The 20,599-nt window shown below is 42.9% G+C and overlaps 2 protein-coding genes across 3 annotated transcripts in view; both read left to right on the top strand.

Annotated features, from left to right (window-relative positions):
• dennd4c (DENN/MADD domain containing 4C) overlaps positions 1 to 16,086 on the top strand; it is a 32,838-nt gene extending 16,752 nt beyond the window's left edge. The window contains exons 5-34 of one of the 2 annotated variants that reach the window (XM_030430701.1): positions 514 to 683; positions 847 to 1,088; positions 1,242 to 1,308; positions 1,743 to 1,801; positions 3,026 to 3,170; positions 5,202 to 5,377; positions 5,568 to 5,668; positions 6,810 to 7,034; positions 7,532 to 7,677; positions 7,904 to 7,942; positions 8,269 to 8,399; positions 8,487 to 8,619; positions 8,716 to 8,922; positions 9,031 to 9,159; positions 9,270 to 9,417; positions 9,519 to 9,668; positions 9,850 to 9,963; positions 10,077 to 10,208; positions 10,297 to 11,387; positions 11,478 to 11,670; positions 11,757 to 11,854; positions 11,941 to 12,116; positions 12,195 to 12,353; positions 12,464 to 12,662; positions 12,768 to 12,878; positions 12,973 to 13,110; positions 13,193 to 13,310; positions 13,789 to 13,945; positions 14,050 to 14,114; positions 14,210 to 16,086. In XM_030430701.1, the coding sequence (XP_030286561.1) occupies positions 514 to 683; positions 847 to 1,088; positions 1,242 to 1,308; positions 1,743 to 1,801; positions 3,026 to 3,170; positions 5,202 to 5,377; positions 5,568 to 5,668; positions 6,810 to 7,034; positions 7,532 to 7,677; positions 7,904 to 7,942; positions 8,269 to 8,399; positions 8,487 to 8,619; positions 8,716 to 8,922; positions 9,031 to 9,159; positions 9,270 to 9,417; positions 9,519 to 9,668; positions 9,850 to 9,963; positions 10,077 to 10,208; positions 10,297 to 11,387; positions 11,478 to 11,670; positions 11,757 to 11,854; positions 11,941 to 12,116; positions 12,195 to 12,353; positions 12,464 to 12,662; positions 12,768 to 12,878; positions 12,973 to 13,110; positions 13,193 to 13,310; positions 13,789 to 13,945; positions 14,050 to 14,114; positions 14,210 to 14,346 (5,156 nt within the window). In that variant the 3' untranslated portion in view covers positions 14,347 to 16,086. The remainder of the gene's footprint in view (positions 1 to 513; positions 684 to 846; positions 1,089 to 1,241; positions 1,309 to 1,742; positions 1,802 to 3,025; positions 3,171 to 5,201; positions 5,378 to 5,567; positions 5,669 to 6,809; positions 7,035 to 7,531; positions 7,678 to 7,903; positions 7,943 to 8,268; positions 8,400 to 8,486; positions 8,620 to 8,715; positions 8,923 to 9,030; positions 9,160 to 9,269; positions 9,418 to 9,518; positions 9,669 to 9,849; positions 9,964 to 10,076; positions 10,209 to 10,296; positions 11,388 to 11,477; positions 11,671 to 11,756; positions 11,855 to 11,940; positions 12,117 to 12,194; positions 12,354 to 12,463; positions 12,663 to 12,767; positions 12,879 to 12,972; positions 13,111 to 13,192; positions 13,311 to 13,788; positions 13,946 to 14,049; positions 14,115 to 14,209) is intronic. The other variant, XM_030430702.1, reaches the window with a different exon arrangement.
• A 1,618-nt stretch (positions 16,087 to 17,704) lies between these two features.
• cdca9 (cell division cycle associated 9) lies at positions 17,705 to 20,556 on the top strand. The gene is made up of 10 exons (XM_030429608.1): positions 17,705 to 17,916; positions 17,993 to 18,124; positions 18,205 to 18,245; positions 18,329 to 18,377; positions 18,478 to 18,545; positions 19,447 to 19,508; positions 19,804 to 19,887; positions 19,974 to 20,055; positions 20,211 to 20,297; positions 20,385 to 20,556. Exons 1-10 carry the CDS (start codon positions 17,805 to 17,807, stop codon positions 20,427 to 20,429), a joined length of 762 nt encoding a protein of 253 aa, XP_030285468.1. The 5' UTR covers positions 17,705 to 17,804; the 3' UTR covers positions 20,430 to 20,556.
• Positions 20,557 to 20,599: the final 43 nt, after the last annotated feature.

Below are 20,599 nucleotides of genomic sequence, written 5' to 3'. Positions count from 1 at the left end.
AATCAGTGTCATATGAATGTGCACACACACACACACACACACACACACACACACACACACAGTTGCATACACACAAGCTGGCTTTATCTTTTTGGCTGGCCTTTTTCCTGCGAGGCGGCTGTTTATTCATCACAGACAACAGCGCTTCCTGCCACTCCCATCACTTGTGTGTCTGAATGTTTGTGTATGTGCATGTTTGTATAAAAGTGTGTCTTGTCTGAAAGGCATCTCACCAAACAACAAGATACAGTGAGGAACAGAACAGCCGCTTCCTGAAAAATGAAACCACATTATATGAAATGATTGCTCCTTTTCTTCAGAACAAAAAAATGCTGATGTCCCTTTTGTTTAATCCTTGCCGAGAAATGAAACAAGATTTGAAGCTTCTCTGGAAGTTTGAGCTACTTTAGGATCCAGTGTAGCTCTGGGATGTACTGATTTATGACACAACTTCATAACTAAACCGTAACAACACTTGTGTATATAACTATGTCTCTTTTCTCCATTCTCCAGGCCTCATCTTCCGTTACCCACCGGAGGATTATGAGTCTTTCCCTCTGTCAGAATCAGTCCCTCTGTTTTGTTTGCCCATGGGTGCCAAGATCGAGTGTTGGGCACCAAACACACGTGATCCTCTGCCCGTCTTCTCCACATTTGTCTTAACCATCTCTTCTGGTGAAAAGGTGAGAGGCAGCAACACCAAGCTGATGTGAAAATAAGGACAAATGTTGGCATGAGATTGGTTCTCTGAAAAGAAGACCGTGTGTAGACTGTTTCCATCAACTGGGCTTGAGACGCCAACACGTTGCAAAGTGATGTAATGACTGTGTCCATGTGTGTTTGCAGGTGTACGGATCAGCCATCCAGTTCTACGAGCCATATTCAGTGGATCAGTTGAGCGAGAAGCAGAAGATCCAGCTGGGCGTACTCAGCACGGTGGAGAAGAAGATGATCCCCAACCGGCCTGTAAACACCAATAAATGCATCTGCCTGCTCTCGCGCTGGCCCTTCTTCGAGTCCTTCCGCAAGTTCCTGATGTTCCTCTACAAGCTGTCCGTCTCAGGCCCGCACCCACTGCCTATTGAAAAGTAGGAACCCACTCACAAATATTTTTAGATAATTTGTTGGGGACGATTATGCTAAATACCTGCAGATCTCAAAGCTCTTTTTTTTGATGGGTAGTTACTGAGTATGTCTGAAGGATCTTGAAGGCTAATTATCACATTTTGTTCTCTCAACAGGCACATCTCACACTTCATGCACAATGTCTCGTTTCCTTCCCCTCAAAGGCCAAGAATATTAGTCCAGGTGACACGTCTCGTTTGTTTGGTCTCTTCACCTTGTTAATGATTGTCAATTTTATCAATCACGATAGAAAATTTAAAGAGGCACTGTGTAGTTTTGGAGGAAGAAATTCAAACTCAGAATTTGTTAAATTTACTAAATTAATGAGATAATCTACAAACTCAGAAACTTTTATTTTTCCAAAACTGAATAAACAAGCTGTTCTCAGAGGAAAATAAGGATCCCAGAACACTGTTTGAGAAATTTGGCAGGGTCCGCCACACATAAACAGAGGTATGAAAACAGAGTTGTTGTCCTTCAAAGTCAGGTTGTTTATTCGATGAAGATCTTTCTCTTCTGATTAAAATGTCTTCCCCAAACCTACAAAGTGCTCCTTTAACATGTGTATCACTTTGTTTTTTCAGTTCCATATTTGAACTTTATATTTTTCCTTTCAGCTCTCGGCACATGACAACTTAATCCTCTCCCAGCCTGTGTGTACACCCTTACCCCTCAGGTAATTGGGCTTTGCATTGCTGGACGTAGTAATTTTGCAGAAAATAACATGTTGAATTCCTTTGCTGAAATCCTTTTTCAAACAAGGTGGTAGGTGTTTTAGTTTTCTTCTCTATACTTTGACAGTTTTGTTTGTACTTCAAACTAAACGCAGCCGCCCTTCAGTATATGTTCAGTGCTTTGCTGAAAAGAAAAACAGCCGAGCAGGCTGAAAGAAAAAGACCAGTGTATTGTTCTTTCATTCATGTTTGTTCTTTCCGGGTCAAATCCTCACACTGCAAACAGGCATCATCATTTTTTAGCTTTTTTTTTCCCACTGCTGTGTTGCATAATTTTGCAATCGATAGGAGCACTTCAACTCTCAGCCTCCTTTGTTTCCTCATGTTACGTTGAAAACTCTCAGAAGAGATGACTGCCAGGCTTAGCTTGTTAAAGCTAACACAAAATGCTAATTGGTGTTCCTGCTAATGTGACCCACTGTTGTTGCTGCCGTTGTGTTTCACATCACAAGTAAATAAGTAAAAATATATTAAAAAACAGTTACATAGAGCTTCACAAGGTACAAAGCTTTGACAGATTTCAGTCACACGACATGAAAAAGTAATTTAAATTTAAGTCACCGTTACAAAACTTGCTTAAAAGTCATATTAGGTTCTGAAAAGGTCAGACAGCATGACATCATACTGGATGTGAACACAAGAATACTGCATCAGCAAATAGAACCAGTGGATCAAATAGACTATTGGCAACAACTGAACAGAATATTGTCTTAACATTAGGGCTACAACCAACATTATCTTGACTATCATTTAGTCCGTCAAATGTCAAAAATGAGAAAAATGCACAAAAAACCGAAAGACTTTCCTCTCACCATCATATTTGATAAGGAAAATCAGCAAATCCTCACATTCAAGCAGCTGGAACCAGCAAATGTTAGATTTATTTTCCCTTGCATGTCTTGCAGAGTTGTTGCATTGCATTTTATTATAGGTGATGGTGTGTTAGGGTGAGGCAGTGAGGTTTGTGTGTTCAGTTTAAAAACATGTATTAACAGAAGTTTAAGGTTAAAATGGCTGTTGTTTACAGAATTGTCTTGTTTCTCACATCAATTCTCTTTTCCGCTCTTCACTTCCCTGATGTCTCCTCTCCCTTGCTTTCTGTTTTGTTTTCCGAACTCATCACCTCACTCACATCCTCTGTGCTCTGCTTCCTCCCCCTCCATCAGCGGGGCAGACTACGGGACTCTGCTGATGAATCTGGGCTCGGAGAACTGCGCCACACTGCTGCACTTTGTCCTGCTGGAGAACAAGATCCTGCTGCACTCGCTCCGGCCCGCTGTGCTCACCGGAGTGGCCGAGGCTGTGGTGGCTGTAAGAACACTACACAACATCTGTTGCTTTTTAACTTACCTATATTTTCAATTTACTTAATTTTGGGTCATTTTCCAAAGATATAAGTGATAAGATTCTCATATTTAAACAGATAATATATTTAAAAATGTCATTACTTCAATAAAAATGACATTAATCTCATTATTATCATCATTATTGTTCTTTTATAGCTACATCATAACTGAGCAGTATACAATAAGCCATATTAATAGTTAATAGTTTATCTCTATTGTGCATAAAGTCATCTAAAAGATAAGACTGAAACCCAACTGCTTACTTCACATCATATAAATAGTAATTTTATAACCCATTATATGTGTAATTATGATTAAATAATTCCTGTCAGGGTTCAGCAGATCTGTGGGGAGAGAAATATAACCAGACCATCTGTATACATAAAAACATTCATTATGAGATGAACAAACACAAAGGTTGATTCATAATCAGCTGCTCAGGCAAATCATTGATATACACATTAAAGCACTGTGTAGTTTGGAGGAGAAATTTAAACTCATTTTCACAATATCAATAAGGTAATGATGCAAATTCAGAAAAAAATATTTTTTCCAAAACTGAATAAACAAGCTGTTTATTAGGAAAATAAGTTCCCAGAAGCTTCTGAAGCTGGAAAGGTGGCAGGGTCCGCCACATAAACAAAGTACAATGTGTTCTCTAAGGTCAGTTTGTTTATTTAGTCATAAAAACAAGGAGAGTTTGTTTATTCAGTTTGTTTAGGCAGTAAAACAGAATCAGTTAATGAAGATTTTTCTCTTCTGATTAAAATATATTCCCCAAAACTACGTAGTGCATCTTGTAAAATAAGAGAGGAGATAATAATTCCACCCTGCTGAACACTTCTCGTGACATTAATAGAATCAAACAAAACTCTACCTCATCTGAACTGCACAGTCTGGTAGTCATACTCAGTCAGATATATATGTAATTCCTTTGATGCATGATCGATTTGATCAGAAGCCCTGAAGGCGCTCCAGAAAGCTCATAGACGGGGATGAAACTGTCCAGGTCTACTTTATCACTACTTTTAATTACAATAGCTTAACTTACAGTTTAATTGACAACAGTAAGATGAGGGACAGTCAGGAAGACTGCTGTTACCTGCAAGCACAGTACAACAAGCAGCAAGAAGAGGAACAGGTTTTTAAAAGGCCAACAGTAATGTGATTACTTCCACATTTGTTGCATTTCTTCAGACATCAAGTCAGAAATCACTATCATGACTCAGCGAAGTGAGCGTGTCACAATTACACAAGTCACAACAAATCTTAAATAAATTACAGACCATAAAGTATTGCAATTCCACAAGTGTCATGCAATCCAACGTCTTTGCATATAGCCGCATCTCTAGATAAAAGGACTTGATTATCTGAGATATCTGGCTTCAGATTCTCTGCAACATAAACGCAGTTGAAGTCATCACCCTCCATGAATGAGTTACCAAAGCTAGTCTAGTAAAAATACTCTTCCTCATGTTGATAAGATTACAACCGGTGTGTAGATTACCTTTCTACCCTTTTAGTTGTGCAGCTAGTCATCCCATTGTTGTATGTGCTCGATCATTATATCTCAGTGTCGATGAATTGATCAATGTTCTGCTCAAAACAACGTTATTACATCTTACGTAATATTTAAAGGATATTGCCGCTCCTCCGTGTATTTGACCTTTGTCCTTTTTTCACTGTGATCGGTTGTTGATTCTCCGGCTCCGTGAACATAATTAACTCTGCCAACCATGTCTTGTTTGTCTTTGAATGCACAGGATGTCCCAATCCTCAAAAGTCCCACAAATTCATTTCGATGAATCAGTTCCAATAAATCAGAGCATCATGTGTTATGCAGTAGACACTCTCTACATTTGTCCCGTTTGCCCAAATTTAATTCTGGAGTCTGATAGCAAAATTCCGGAGTAAATGCAAAAACAAACAAACAAAAAGGCGGCTTTTTGTGAGCCTGGTGGTAGTAATCACTCCCCTCTCTCGTGTCTCTCCTCAGATGATCTTTCCCTTCCAGTGGCAGTGTCCCTACATCCCCCTGTGCCCGCTGTCTCTGGCAGGCGTCCTCAACGCTCCTTGTCCATTTATAGTGGGTGTGGACTCCCGCTACTTTGACCTTTACGACCCCCCGCCAGATGTTGTCTGTGTGGATCTGGACACCAACACTATCTACCTGTATGCTGTGCTTTGAAACCCATCTCACTGCCTAATTTCTGCTCTATATTTACAGCTCTCATAGTATCAAACAACTGTCTTAAATATTGCGTCAACGCATTTGTTAAACCAAGAGGAATCAGCTGATTATTTTAATGCAGCTGTCCTGTTACTTCCTGCTAACTGCGCTTGTGGTGTTGTGTGTTCGCAGGTCAGACGAAAAGAGACACAACAACTGGAAGAATCTCCCAAAGAAGCCCTGCAAGACTCTAATGAACTCACTGAGCAACTTGCACCACCCTCTGGCCAGCGGTACAAACTGCATCTGACTTCAGACAATTAGGATGATTCTGCAGGGAACGGACAAAATATCCGGATCAGTATAATCTAGTTAAATACATGTAACACCATAAACTATGATGTAAAAAATGACCAAAGAGCTGAATCTTCATCACAGTCTCAAATGTATTAAGATATTATATTAGAATACATCCTGTGTATTTACATATGGTGCCCAAAAACTGACGTACTGTAATCAAAGGTTATCAGACAAGGAAATCTAGTTAAAAACATCAATCATTGATAGACTAATAATTAAATCTAGGGCAAAAAGAAATAATAAACTTAAAAACGAATTACAACGTAAAGAAAAAAATATGCAACATAATTCATACTCAATCAATAAGGGGGCAGCTTGAATAACTGTTAACTGCTGCTAGCTGTAGCTGCTATTAGCTAATTTGCTCAGTCAGACGTGCAGTTAGCGGCGCTTGGCCAACGCAGTCTTTTAAGCTAGTTGAAAGATAATTAAGAAATTTGTAGAATTTAAAAAATAAAGCTTTAGACTTCTCTTTTTTTTTTTTCCTTTGCCACCATTCAGTTCATTAAATAATGTATTATACTGTGTTTATAAGTGAAAGAATCAAGAGAACTGTTGGCTAATCACACTGAGCAGCTAGCTACTTTTCAGCAGCTACAATCTACTGCACACGGCTGTAGCATCACTTCATAATGTTTTCAGTAGCCGAAGCATTTTAACTAGCAAACTAACAATGTATGTGACACATTGAACTTCACTAGCATCTATCCTCTGTCTTTTTAACATTATCTTCACTTAAAAAACTGTGTTTCTATGGACACATGATGAGGAAAATAAGGAGTTTAAAAACATAAAATGAGCTAATAAAACATAAACAAGTAAAATGAATCACATTTTTAATTATTTTATCATCTAAATGGTGGTGATTGTTAAAGGAAGAAAGACTTAATAAAGTTTCAAAGAAGAGTATAAAGCATTGAATTTCTTTGTAAACTCCATTTTAATCAATAATATTTGACTAAATTTATCAGTTTGAGGGCTACGTAGTTCTATTGTTAATCAAATGAGTAGTTTAGTAATGTACAAAAAAAGCCACATTTTATCTCAACTGTCTGAAACTTCTTTGTGTTTCAGTTTCAGTGCGTCAAACGTCCCAGGATAGCTCGGCAGTGGACATGACCCCCATTGAGGCGGACTTCACCTGGCAGAAGAAGAAGACGTCCCTGGAGATGGAAATCCAGGAGACCTTCCTTCGCTTCATGGCCTCCATCCTGAAGGGCTACCGCTCCTACCTCAAACCCATCACCCAGGCTCCTTCTGAGAAGGCCACGGCCGCAGACTCCCTCTACGACCTGCAAGGTAGACAAGAGATTTAAAGCTCCCTGTCTGAACGTGTGGAAACGAGAAGAAAATCAAGTTGCTCATGTCGATATAAAATCATGAAAATCGACATGTTGGTGATGGTTTTGTTTATGGGCAGCATCAAACTTATGCATAATTTACAGGCTTGATTTAGAAAGCTTTATCTAATGTTTAATTTTATTGGCATTTCTATTTCAAGGTGCATCTCCGCTATTACTCCACCTGAGTGTTTCTTGTAAATCAATCACCTTACGCTGCTATAATAAGACTTCAAAAATGGATCTTGCTGGGAAATTGGTTCACACCTCCAGTAAGCTTCACTTCACTGTTGCAGAACAGTTTTAGCGAATGATACAAAGCATATTTGAACACTTGAGTCCAAACAGCTCCACATTAGTCTCATTCAAGTGTATGGCTGAAGAATTACTGTGGAAATGTGGATTTTAGTTACACCTGAGAAGTGACACAGCAGATTTCTTCTTGACTTCCTGCAGGGTTTCTCAAAAGCAGAGACCGCGCCCACCAGAAGTTCTACTCCCAGCTCACCAAGACCCAGATATTCATCCGCTTCATTGAGGAGTGCACCTTCGTCAGCGACAAAGACACCGGCCTTGCCTTCTTTGACGATTGCGTGGAGAAGGTGATTACCAGCCCAGCGTCGGGCCGGTCTCAGTTATCCACATGGTGCCGAACACTGGTGTTACGCTGTTTTGTTTTCCTCTTTCACCTCACGGTTCCTTCCATGAACGAGCCTTTGTTTTATGTTGTTTCATTGGCAAAATAACATCCGTCCGCTGGGAAAGCAAGGAAGCCAAAATTTCCTCTGATTCATTCTGTTCCCTTTGCTCTCCTTCCTCCTCTTACAGCTTTTTCCCTCTGATAAAATCACCGACAAGGGCACCAAGGTAATCACTTACACTGTAATCAGATTTCCCTGCACCTTCTCTTTCTTATGTTTGTGACTAACACGAACAGGTAAATAACGGAACCTTTCCCAACCTTTTGATGAATGTTCTCTACAAGGAGCATGAACATTTCCTGCGTTTCTTCTATCCTTAATTCCTAACCATAATCAAATAAGCGTGTTTGACTGCCTGATCAGGAAAGCATAATAGAATGCAGTGTGCTTGCAGTTGTTTACTTTCTGCCATCAGACAGGAAAAGCCTGCACAGTGTGTTTTAGTTACAGTTGTCAGTATTATTAAGGCTCTGGATGTAATCATGACTGCAGGTTGAGGGAGAGTCATCGGAGGACACGAGGCTTTTAGAGCTGGATGAGTCTCAGAAGAGCGAGCACACGGTCTTCGTCATGCCCCCTGAACCTCCAGTTAACGATGGACCTGAACCTGCACCTAAATACACGTATGTCTTTCAGCTCTGCTTTATTGAATCTTTATTTGATTGATGAAATTAAATAATCATGCAACAATCACATTTCTCATCCTGCAGCTATAAAAGTTTCCCAAAGCTGCACGTAGAGCTGTTTGACCGTCCTCGGGAGTTAAAGCCTGCACTGAGCAGCAGGGCAGCGGGGGCCAGTTCGTCCAGCAGCCCGGCACAGCTGGCAAGGAGGACGAAGCAGGTGTGTAGATAAACACACAGTCACATTCAGCGGCAGCGGCAGCAGCAGCAGCAGCAATACCCTGTTAACGCTTTAAATGTCTGCCCGATCCAACAGGAGATCAAGCTAGCATACAAGATGGCAAAGCGCTTTTACTCCAACCCTCCACTGTGGGCCCGATGTCTGTTCAGTCACTGCTACAGCCTGTGGTTCATCTGCCTGCCAGCAGGCGTACGATTGGCCAAGTCAAAGAGCCGGGCCATGCAGCAGGCGTACAACGTCCTCCTGAAGATGAGGACCACTGAGGTGGAGGTGCTGGATGAGGTACAGTTTCTACATTTGTTGATTAGAACTCTGTGTGTCTGCGTCTTTCTCTCATGGTTTGATACTTTGATCAGTGTTTGATGTGTTCTTGACCTCTCTGGCTTTCAGGTGTGCTACAGAGTGGTGATGCAGCTCTGTGGTTTGTGGGGTCTCCCCGTCATGGCTGTGCGAGTCTTGGTTGAAATGAAAAAAGCTGGTGTACATCCAAACGCCATCACATACGGATATTACAACAAGGTCACATATAGTCTTCTACATTGCTAAAGCATTTCTCTGCTCTACCTACAAGGACTGAAAGCGCTACACTGCTTTTGCATGTCTTCATCTCCACTTTGTTTCCTCTGCAGGCCGTCCTGGAGGGCCCGTGGCCAAGCAGGAACCGTAGTGGCCTCTTTATGTGGACCAAGCTGCGTAATGTGCTCCGTGGGGTGGGCCAGTTCAAGCAGGCTCTAGACCGCACACCCTCAAACAAGGGACCCACACTCAGTACCACAGGTGGGGATGAACAGTGTGATTACTATTACTATTTTCCTTAAACTCGCTCCGTTTCCTTGTTCCTTGCTCACTTTTTCCATCCCGTGTCTTTCTGCCTCCAGCTGCTTCAAAAGGTGGGTCAGCACTCACCGATGCTGACCGTTTGAGTCATGGAAGTGCAGACAGCTCGAATGAGGTCAATGGAGAGGAACACAATGTATTTGCACACAGCCACAGCATGGAAGACACATCGGACAACCACTGTAGTACAGGTACTGACTCACAAAAGTTACTGGGTTCACAGGTGTGACAGGGTGCTATATGAATACTACTCTTCAAGACAAATTGAGAAATCTAAGATGGAAGTGAAGCATATTTCCTTTAATCATGTCCTCACTGATAATGATAAGATGTGTGAGTACATCATGGTTTGTGTGATTTTGCGATCCACAGGAAGGCAGTCGGATCAAGGCTACGGCTCCAAGGATGAGTTACATCAGGAGCTGGCAGAGCCGTCACACGCAGCTTCCACTGAAGAGAGAAACAACTCTAAAACACAGCTTAACGGTAAGATCAGCTACTTCCATTCTAACTATCTATTCAACTCTTCTGCCTTAGATACCCCTTTTCCTCCTTGTGCACTGATGCCGGTCTGTTGACTATGTACTTTTTTTACCCAGGAGGTGACATTGCAGGCTCGGTGGACAGCGCTGTAGCAGTAGCAGAGCCGCCCAGTCCTGTTGACGTGCCCTCACCTGTGCCCAGCATTGTGAAGCTGTCCACAGGGAGCTTTGATGGAGGCAGGGAAACAGGTGAGGAGAAAGATGAAACCCATAACTTTTGTAACTTTTATGACTTTTTATAATGTACAGATTAAACGCATCCATCCACATTTTGCAGGTACAGGGAAGCTGTTCCGGAGACACAGCAAGTCTGATAACGTGTCTCTCCCGGATGACGATGCCTCGCTGGCAGCAGGGGATGTAGCTAACCAGACTCAACCACAGCGGCAGAAATCCTTCACTGAACGCAGCTGTAGCTTCAGCGCAGAGACGCGTGCTGGCATGCTCCTAGAGAAAGGCGTGGACCACATGGCCAGTCAGATGGGTGCAGATGCGCGCATCTTGGCTGAAGCGCTCTGCGCAGCCCAAAGCCCGCCCCCCAATAGTGTGTCCAAAGCTCTTTTTAAAGACTTGGAGGAAGAACCTGAGGATGATCGGGGCTTGATACTGGGGAAGCTGCCTGAAGAAGAGGGGCCAGGAGAAGCAGAAGAAGAGAAGGGAAATGATGTGGCTGTAGAGGGCACTGAGGCAAAAATGGAGAAACGAGAGAGGAAGCACACTGAAACACAGGAGGAGGATTCTGGGCTGCGCAGTGCAACCCTGGAGAGGGCGGATGTGGAGGCGGGTGCCGACCCGCTTTCCCTCCTGGTGTCAGAGACCGAAGAGTCTGCCTCTGTCACCAGCCAAGAGACGCAGCGCTCTGTGCCCGCTGTGGTGTCCCGCAATCTGGCTGAGGAGATTGAAATGTACATGAGCCTGAGGAGCCCTCTGGGCGTGAAGTCCTCTAGCATGGAGCTCCAGCAGGCTCAAGGAGACTCTGCTGACTCCCCACAACCTAAACCGTCTCTGGAGCGCAGGTCCAGCCTCCCTGTGCCTCCTGTCAAAACTCCAGCGGGCTCCCCTGGCGATACACCCAGACGCAGCCCCAGTATGGTCACTCGCTCCAAGACTTTTGCAGTAAAGACGAAGGTGCCCTCCAGCATTGCAGGTAGCCCCGGTGCTAGGTCGGCCTCACTGGCGGCTCTGGTCAAGTCCTCCCAGGGAGGGTCGTTGGGCTCAGTCATCAACTCCATTTCAGGCATCAAGATGGACACCCTCTTGTCAGGACCTAAAATTGATGTGCTTAAGTCAGGCATGAAGCAGGCAGCAAATGTGGCCAGCAAAGTGTGGGGGGCAGTCGCTTCAGCTTACTCCTACTCAGACGACGAGGTGAGCGTCAGCACAGGATGATTCCTATTTTATCAGCTTTATAAGCTCAGGATTAATCCTCTGAATCTTCACCCAAAATGTGCTTTCTAGGATGAACAAGCTCAGGGTGGCGGCGGCTTCCCGGTCAGTCTGGACGAACAGATGCTGGCTGCTCACGACATGGATGACAGTCCAGAGAGAGGACCCATTCCAGGGCTGGTGGCCAACGGGCTGAACCAGAGCTGCACCAGCCTGGGCAGCAGCAGTGGCAGCAGCGACACGGGCCGGGGGACCCACCAGACACGTAAGCACCCGTTCTCTAGTGCAAGAGAAGGGTTGAATGAGGTTAGCTGGCCGGTGAAATTAGTTTATTTTCCTCTCTATCCGCAGATCCAACTCCAGGACGAGCAGGCAGAGGTCCAGACTCTGAGCAGGGCTCCTCTCTTCACGCTTCCTCCTCGAGCATTTACCAGAACTGTGCACTGGAGGTCAGACATACTGTACACACAAAAAGCATCACCTTTGCTGCCAACATGAACACATGTATGACTCCAAACTGTTTCCCTCCTGCCAGGTGCTGATGTCCAGCTGCTCCCAGTGCCGCTCTTGTGAGGCTCTGGTGTACGATGAGGAGATAATGGCGGGCTGGACAGCCGACGACTCCAACCTGAACACCAACTGTCCTTTCTGTCGCACAGCCTTTCTTCCCTTATTGCACGTTGAGTTTCATGACTTGCGCACAGTGACCGGGTAAGAATCGGTTGTCCTAGAAGTATATCTCATAATAATAGTGACGCAAATTGACTGTTGTGATTTTTTTCTGCCAAGGTTCTACATGAATCCCAGTGCCTCAGGAGACAGCATCCACAGCACCAGTGCCCAGCCCACAGCCAGCAGCTCCGTCGACATTAAGGCACCAGACCTCATTTCTTTCCCTGAAGAGGAACCACGGGAGACTCCAGACGATCGGCCTGGAATACATAAGAGGTACGCTCCAAACTTCAAACACTTCAAGCACCTCAGTGACAGCTCGAGTTCAAGAAGCTAAATACTTGCCTTGTTCCTTCTCCTGAGTTCTTTACTTTTTGTGTCTCTAGTCTGATTCCTGAACCCGTGCAGTCGGACCCCCTGGGTCTCCTGGAGCACCAGGCAGCAGGGAAGCACCAGAAATGCAGCGGGACGTCACTGACACGCAGCAACAGTGTTGGTGGACCGCTGCAGAGTCTGGACTACTCTCAGAGACCCGGACACGGCGTCTCCACCACCAGCCTGCCCTGCAGCCTGCAAGAGGTGTCGGTCAGTGCTCCTTAATCACAGAACCCTAACCCCATTATGCTTAAATGTAGCAGAAACCACCGCTGCAGTGGAGTGAAAATGATGATGTGTGTGTTCATTTGTCAGGATGGCATGGGGACCAAACGGCCGAACCCTAAGCCCGTGTCCGTACCGTACCTCAGCCCCTTGGTGCTGCGCAAAGAGCTGGAGACCCTGCTGGAGAACGAGGGAGATCAGGTAAAGGAGTCACATAATCTCACGTCTGCCTTGACACAAGATCCTGAGAGGTTTAATCCTCAATAAGTCCAACTTCTCTTCCACGTCCAACCAGGTGATCTACACCCACAAGTTCCTCAGCCAGCACCCCATCATCTTCTGGAACCTGGTGTGGTATTTCCGTCGCCTGGACCTGCCCTCTCACCTACCTGGTCTCATCCTCACCTCTGAACACTGCAACAAGGGAGTACAGGTTAGATGAGACCGAGCCTGTCATTCATCGTTTGTCTCTTCTGTTATGGCTTTCCTTCACCTTTTACTCTTTGTCTTCGCAGCTGCCCCTGACGTCACTGTCGCAGGACAGCAAGCAGGTTTACGTGCAGCTCCTGTGGGACAACATCAACCTGCACCAGGAACATGGAGACCCACTCTACCTGCAGTGGAGGACGTTGTGTGAGTGTGCACACAGACACACATCAGGCTGTGGTGTTTCATTGAGTTTTGTTTCATGTTAGTATGTGTAGTGACTAGCTTTACCACTAGAGGGAGACAAAGTCATTTTCAAACCCTGCTGGTGTGTTTACAGCTTTAATTTGGCAGGCATTGTTTGAAAAGTCACATAAATATCACATTTTTGTTTATCTGTCTAGTCTGTGTGAGTGTGCAGTTGTATTGGTTGCATATTTAGCTGAATATGAATGTTGCACTCATGATGTTATGGACTTTTAAAGGTGCATTCTGTAGTTATGGGGAAGAAATTTTAAATTTAATCAGAAGAAATGGCTCTTCTCTTTTTATTCCTAAAGAAACTGAATAGCAGCCTCTTGTTCTCATGACTGGACAAACAAAGGACAACACAATTTCATACTGTTTTATTTCTATGTGGCGGACCCCTGGTATTGTTTCTGATGGCGCATGTGTTGTTTTTTAGTGGAGAAGAAGGCGACGTTGGCTCCGACCGACCACCAAGAGATTCGAACCCTCCTCAACACGATTGTTCGCAACATCCAGACCAACGATGTCTACGGGCCAATCAACCTGCTGATCCGAGAGATCAAACGGCGCCCCGAGGGTGTTAAACGGCAGAGGTCAGACTTTTTATTTCATTAAAGTTTATTAACATTCGTACACTCCTATACTGTCAATGAAAACACCTCTTATGTCTCAATCCTGTGTCGTGTATTTCTTCCAGGAGTATCTACAGAGATATATTGTTCCTCTCTCTTGTGGCCTTGGGGAAGGAGAACATCGACGTAGGTGAGTGAACGCGCGAAAAGTGACATCAACCACTTACACCACACAACCACATGTATATCAGATTGAAATGTTTCGTGTTATTTGTACATCCGCAGAGGCCTTCGACAGGGAGTACCGCATTGCTTACGACCAACTCAGCACGGAGCAGCTCAAGTCTTTGCACCGCATCGATGAGCCGCCGACCCCTAGCATCCAGTGGTGCCTTAAATCTTTCGGGACACCGTTCATCTGAGCACCAACATCTGTAGCAAAGATGGAAACTGACTGCAGGAAGGAAGGATAGACAGCAGGCCGGGGTGTGAGCTATGACATGGTACTCTTTCTTCCCCTCGTCTCGGACGACGCCCACTGTCAGCTGTTTTTTACAACCGTATTACACTTTTCACCGGCTTTTCCAAGCAACTACCTACAGGTGGGACTGTTTCTGTAAAGTGCTTGGAGAGCTGCAGTGAATCATTTGGGATTAGTTGAGGTGTGTTTCATTACAGGTGGTGTATAGAATGATTAATCACTGTACAGAATGTATTGACTGCCCCTGTGGTGTAGACATGTGTGTGTTTGTGTGTGTGTGCAGTCAGTTCCCTCATAGCCTTTTGCCCACTTTGCTTAAATCTCTCCTAACGATCTCAAATTAGATTATTTTGAGTTGTTTGAGACCGTGTACAGACCCTGACTGCTTCTTTGTGCACTTTCTAAAAAACAAAAACAAAAAAACAACTCTTTCTTCTTGTACATATCGTTTACTTTGGTGGGGGTAAAAAAAATCTGAAACCAGAGTTGCCTGTTTTTTTGGAGGCAAGAAGTCACGACGCCTTGACTGTTTGTGTGATCCGAGTCTTAATGAATGTTCCCGTCTGTTTCATTGTCAGTGTACAGGCTCAGAGTGAGGCGCTCTGTCCGTGTAAATATGTGTGAGAGGACTGAGGACAATCACTAATTATCAATCACTAAAATTCTATAACATTCCAGACTCCCTGCTATCAAGACAGGTCTTAAAGAAGTATTATTGATCCCTGCGACACTCATGTGACTCAAACAAGCCAATAAGAGGGAGAGATTATTTAAGAAAAACATGTATATTAATCCGAAGTGAAAAGACATGCCACACTACTGATTTCCCACACATTCAAACGAGACTATCTGCAGGGATGGACAGTGCCTCAGTGACAGAGAAGTCATTTCAACTTGTGTTTTTATATATCTGCCTTTTTTAACAGTAGCATACTGGACCTGTTAAGCTAATATGCCTTACTGCAAAATTAAATTAGAGCTGTAACTTACATGTACTGGAGCTACACTCATAGCATAAAATGAAGCAGTAAGTTTTTTGTTTTTTTTAATTGGGTGTACTCTTCACAGATGAAAGCGTTTCTGGTTTACACACATTAGCTTTGGACAATACTGGTAGCAGTTAGAGCTTTATACCCCAAAGGGCTTCTTCAGCATGGCCGATACTGTGTTCATTATACAACATTCCACTTAATAACGGACAGAAGAGAAAATAAGCAAAGTGCTGTGATGAACTGTGTCCGATTGTAGACTTGGGAGAGAGATTTGTACAGAATATAGTGAGATATTCAATTTGCACTGCATAGAGTCAAACCTGACCTTTAGCCCAGGGTGAGGGTGAGATGAGACCATCTCAGAATATTAACAACAAACAGGCGTTTGTCCTCAAAAAAACAGAAACAAATTCTCAATTATTTATTTTTGTATTATTGACATTTGGATTGCAGACAGTGTAGTCGCTTAGAATTTTTATGACTAACAATCCCCCCTCTTTCCCTTTTAATCTGTCTTTTTCCACCCTGTACTGACTTTGTAAATTTGACCTCCTTGGCAGAGGATGTACAGCAGAGACTTTTCTTTAACAATAGATTAAGTGATCTCTTACCGTCCTGTGGAAAAAGGAACTGAATGTCTACACGTAAGTGCGCTGCAATAAATGAGTTTGTGAACTGATTGAAAATTACATGTGTCCATTTTTTTTGTCTCCCCTTTAATGAGAGTGTGTTTAGTTCGCTTGACAAGTTAAATAAAATTAATATAATGAGAGTACAACTTCATGGGATCAGTCATTTAATTCATAATGTCTTATTGCTTTTTCCTGAGTTTACATTTATTTCTTAAATAATGAGAATTTTAATTTATATACATTTCCCTTGTATTATAGACACACCAACTGCAACTAAATCTATTGTTTTTCATCTATTTACAATGATTTTGAAGCAGGTATTTTAATTGTACAATCTGATTAAGTTAATGAAAACATTTGACAATTTTTACTCCAAGATCTAAAAAGCTAACTGTATCTTTCTGCCAAGACCTCTAAAAGAAGGAATTTATTTTCCTCAAATAATGTGAGAAATTTATTTTTTAAACAATGCACAGTAGTCATTGAAATACATAAATCTATTTTCTGCTTTTAGAGATGATACAAATTTGTACTATACTAGATTTAATTTTTGATGCTAACATATTAAAGGCTAACTGTATCCTTCCACCTAGACCTCTTCAGACACTTTTATTTTCCTCAAATAACGGGGGAAATAATGGAAAGCACTCCTTCAAATTAATAAATCTATTTTCTGCTTTTACAATGACTTAATGAGGCATTTTTTTGAGAGGACACAAACTTGTACTGAACTATATTTGACCAATACATCAATGGATTGGACTTTTTTTATGCTAACATTTGAAAAGCTAACTGTATCCTTCCACCAAGACCTTCTAAAGAACCTCATGGCACATTTATTGTCCTTTAATAATGGAAAAAAAACATTTATTTTTTAAATGATGGACAGTACACCTCCACATAAACTGATATATTTTCTGCTTTTAGAATTACTTTTGTATATTCGACCAACACATCTACGGATTTCACAGCGCTCCGTATTTTATGCTAACTGCATCCTTCCGCTAAGACCTCCTAAAGAGCCTCACCACACTTTAATTGTCCTTTAACAATGGAGGCATGTATATTTCGATATAATTTACAGTACATCATCAAATAATGTCATCTATTTTTTATTTTCTGCTTTCAGATTACATTTAAGCCGCATCAGATACTGTATCTGATTTGACCGTTTTTCTTTAAGCTAACGCATTAAAAGCTAACTGTATCCTTCCGCCAACACCTCCTAAAGAACCTCACGACACTTTAATTGTCCTTTACAATGGAGGCATATATATTTCGATATACTAAACAGTATATCTTAGAATAATATCATCTATTTTTTTTTATTTTCTGCCTTCAGATGACATTTAAGCCGCATCAGATACTGTATCGGATTTGACCGTTTTTCTTTAAGCTAACGCATTAAAAGCTAACTGTATCCTTCCGCCAACACCTCCTAAAGAACCTCACGACACTTTAATTGACCTTTAATAATGGAGGCATATATATTTCGATATAACTGACAGTACATTCAAATAATGTCATATATTTTTCATTATCCTACTTTCAGATGACACTTGAGCAGTATCAGATACTGTAACTAATGTGACCGTTTGTTTAAGCTAACGCATTTAAAGTTAACTGTATCCTTCCGCCTCGCAACAAGCCTCTCAGCTTCCGGTAAACGTGTGAAGACCCTAATTAAAGTAGTGCGGCCACAGGTGTGTTTGGAGGTGAACCAGACGTGTCTCCGGCCCACACGGACGGAACCACCGGGAGGACCGGACGACACGATGCCGCTGAGGCGGACGAGAAACGCAGGGACTGCCCCGAGTAAGGAGCAGCTGGGCCGGGAGATGCGGCAGAGCAGGCTGGCGCTCTTCATCCAGCAGTTTGAGAAAGAAGGTCAGGGAGCGACCGCACCTGCACACGTCACTGTCCTCACCTGTCCTAACTATACCTGAACATGTCCCCCTCACAGCACAAGAGCGGATGAACGACCTAGAGGCCAAAATGGAGAACACGTTGGCAACTATGGACAAAGTGTTTAAGGTGGAGGTGATGAAGATGCCTCCGTCTCTGCAGAGCGCGCTCATCGGGGATCTGATCAGCGGTGAGCCTCCGCGTTCACACACTCAGACCGTTAACTAGTTCCTCTCTTTCTCACCTGTCACCTGCCTTCTGTGTTTAAAGAGGAGGAGATCTCAGCAAGTGAGGTGTCGATCGCCATGAAGGTAGGTTGGCCCAGGTGTTTGAGTTGCCTCCATCCAGACAGGTGCTCACCTGTAATAACAGCCATGATTATCACCACCTGCAGAATGAGTCGATGATGCACCGGCCCCTCAGGAGGGTCCCCAGCAAGAGAGGTGAGCTCACCTGATGTCTCAGGGTTCACATCAGGGCTCAAATGTAACTGCTTCACACTTTAATTTAACACTCTTCTTCTGTGCTTTTTGTTTTTTAAAGGCAAAGCCAGTGATTCTACACCGGGTCAGTCCACGCCGGCCCACAGAACCTCATCCAAGACCTCGAAGGTGAGCAGTGTAACAGCCACATGACAAGGAATAATAAGATAACAATACAAAATAAGGTTAAGAAAAACAAACTGAAAGGTGCTATAAGTTGTTTTTTGGAAAGAAATTGACAAACTATCTTGTTTATATGTGGCGGACCCTGCCACCTCTCTAGCTTCAGTGTTCTGGGACCTTATTTTCCTCTGAGAACGTCTTGTTTATTCTGTTATAGATAAAATAAATATTTCTGACTTATATTTTTACATTAATATTGTAAATATCAAAATTCTCAGTGTGAATTTTTAATTCTGGGGTCTTCACATCTGAGAATTCTCTCAGACAGCTCCTCACTTGACCTAAAAGAATTTCTGGCAAATCTTAATTTTAAGGAAATATTCTCAGAAAACAGTTTGGTTTTGACACCGCAGGACCAATTTTTGGTATTTGTTTGTGAATTGACAATCCGGGCATGAGACAGCCGCTGCAACCCTGCAGAGGATGAGTGGTTACAGTCACGGATGGATGGAAAGAGACTCAACAATCAAACATCCTTCTGCAGAAGTTGTTGCTTCAAGCATCAGTCAGAGTTTATGGGATGAAACTCGTGACTTTATCTCTCAAAACTTCCAGATGCCTTTTGATAGAACAGAATCAGGTGTCACATCCACAGAGCAGACAGGAGGAGTAGCTATAGAGACAAATATGACACTGAGAGATGTTTGTTCTCCTTTCATCGATGTCTGTTTGGTTGATTTCTACATAAACTCAAGATATGTGTCTTTTATGTTTTATTTAGGTGACTGACTGATACAGTACGCCTGCAGAATTATCCAGTTTAGCCTTCACCTACTGTGCATCTGTAGTTTCTACACTATTTTGGACATTTTTAATAAGAATTATTGTTGTCTTTTCTTGTTTCTAGGGAGGAAAGGGGTCAAAAAGGACCCGGACATTAGTTGGTAGTAACAGCACGGGGAACCTCGGGTAAGACTGGAGATTTAAAGGTGCAATATGTAAGAATATTAGTTAAAAACATTCAAAGTTATGAACAGAATGTGAAGATAGATCGGTTTCGATGTGTCAAAGACATCCATGTATTGGTAGTCTAGCAGCAGTTAGCAGTTAGCATCAGTTAGCAGTTGCTCTGGTGATGTGCTGCTGCTGTTTGTTAGCAGTATGAACGAACAGGTGGCCAGTTTTTTCCATATTGCATATTTTTAAGTATCTACATGTGATGAATAAAGCTCAGAGACGCCGACGCTGCTCTGTCTCTCTTCAGGGCCGACTCGGCCACCGCCAAGAGAACACAGAGCCGCTTAAGAAAGACCAACGAGCAGGCCATCCCGAGCAAACCCAAACTCAGGTACAGATGTTGTATATATGAAGCCGTCACATCCAGATGTTTATATTCTACCGGCTCTAACATGAGTGATTGTCGTGCTGTGGCAGGTCTGTGGTCTCTGCCGGGGATCTGCACTGCTCAGTGGCAGGTTCTGCTGCACACATCACTGTAACCACAGCGCAGGGACAGGTACTGTGGACTTCATCATCCAAGTTTCCAGACAGCCACCAAACTGCCTTAATTTAAGTTTAGTAGTGTAGTCATGTCTTCCTTTAATGTAAAAATTAAAGGATTATTGGTTCACAAGCCACAAACGTTTCTGTATGTTTCTCTTCATTTCTCAGACTGTCAGCTTTTCTGAAGAGACCAAGGATGAAATTAACTTGGACGTGCTGGATGACGTGGCGTGGTGCCAGATTCAGAGGCTCACGGTAATAAAACAAGTTCATTCGACATTAGAAAAGTAACTTTGTAACAACTCTTAATCATAATCTCTCTTTGCAAATGACATTTTTCAGAGTCTGATGGATTATCTGTCGAGGCGAAGTCGCGGCAAGCAGTGAGCAAAGACGCCTGAACGTCTACTGTGAACACTTTTTTATATCAGTTGTGCAAATGAGAGTAAAATGTGCTTTATTTGTCTTGAAAAGTTTTAAAAATATACAATAAAGCTTATGAATGTTACCTGAATCTGCTCTTCAAGTGTGACAAACTTAATGAGGGGAGATCTGAC

Source organism: Sparus aurata, chromosome 10 (assembly GCF_900880675.1).
Source record: "Sparus aurata chromosome 10, fSpaAur1.1, whole genome shotgun sequence".
In the NCBI taxonomy this organism is placed as follows: Eukaryota; Metazoa; Chordata; class Actinopteri; order Spariformes; family Sparidae; genus Sparus; species Sparus aurata.
The sequence above is the reverse complement of the archived record's forward strand: the minus strand, read 5'-3'. Positions and strand labels throughout refer to the sequence as shown.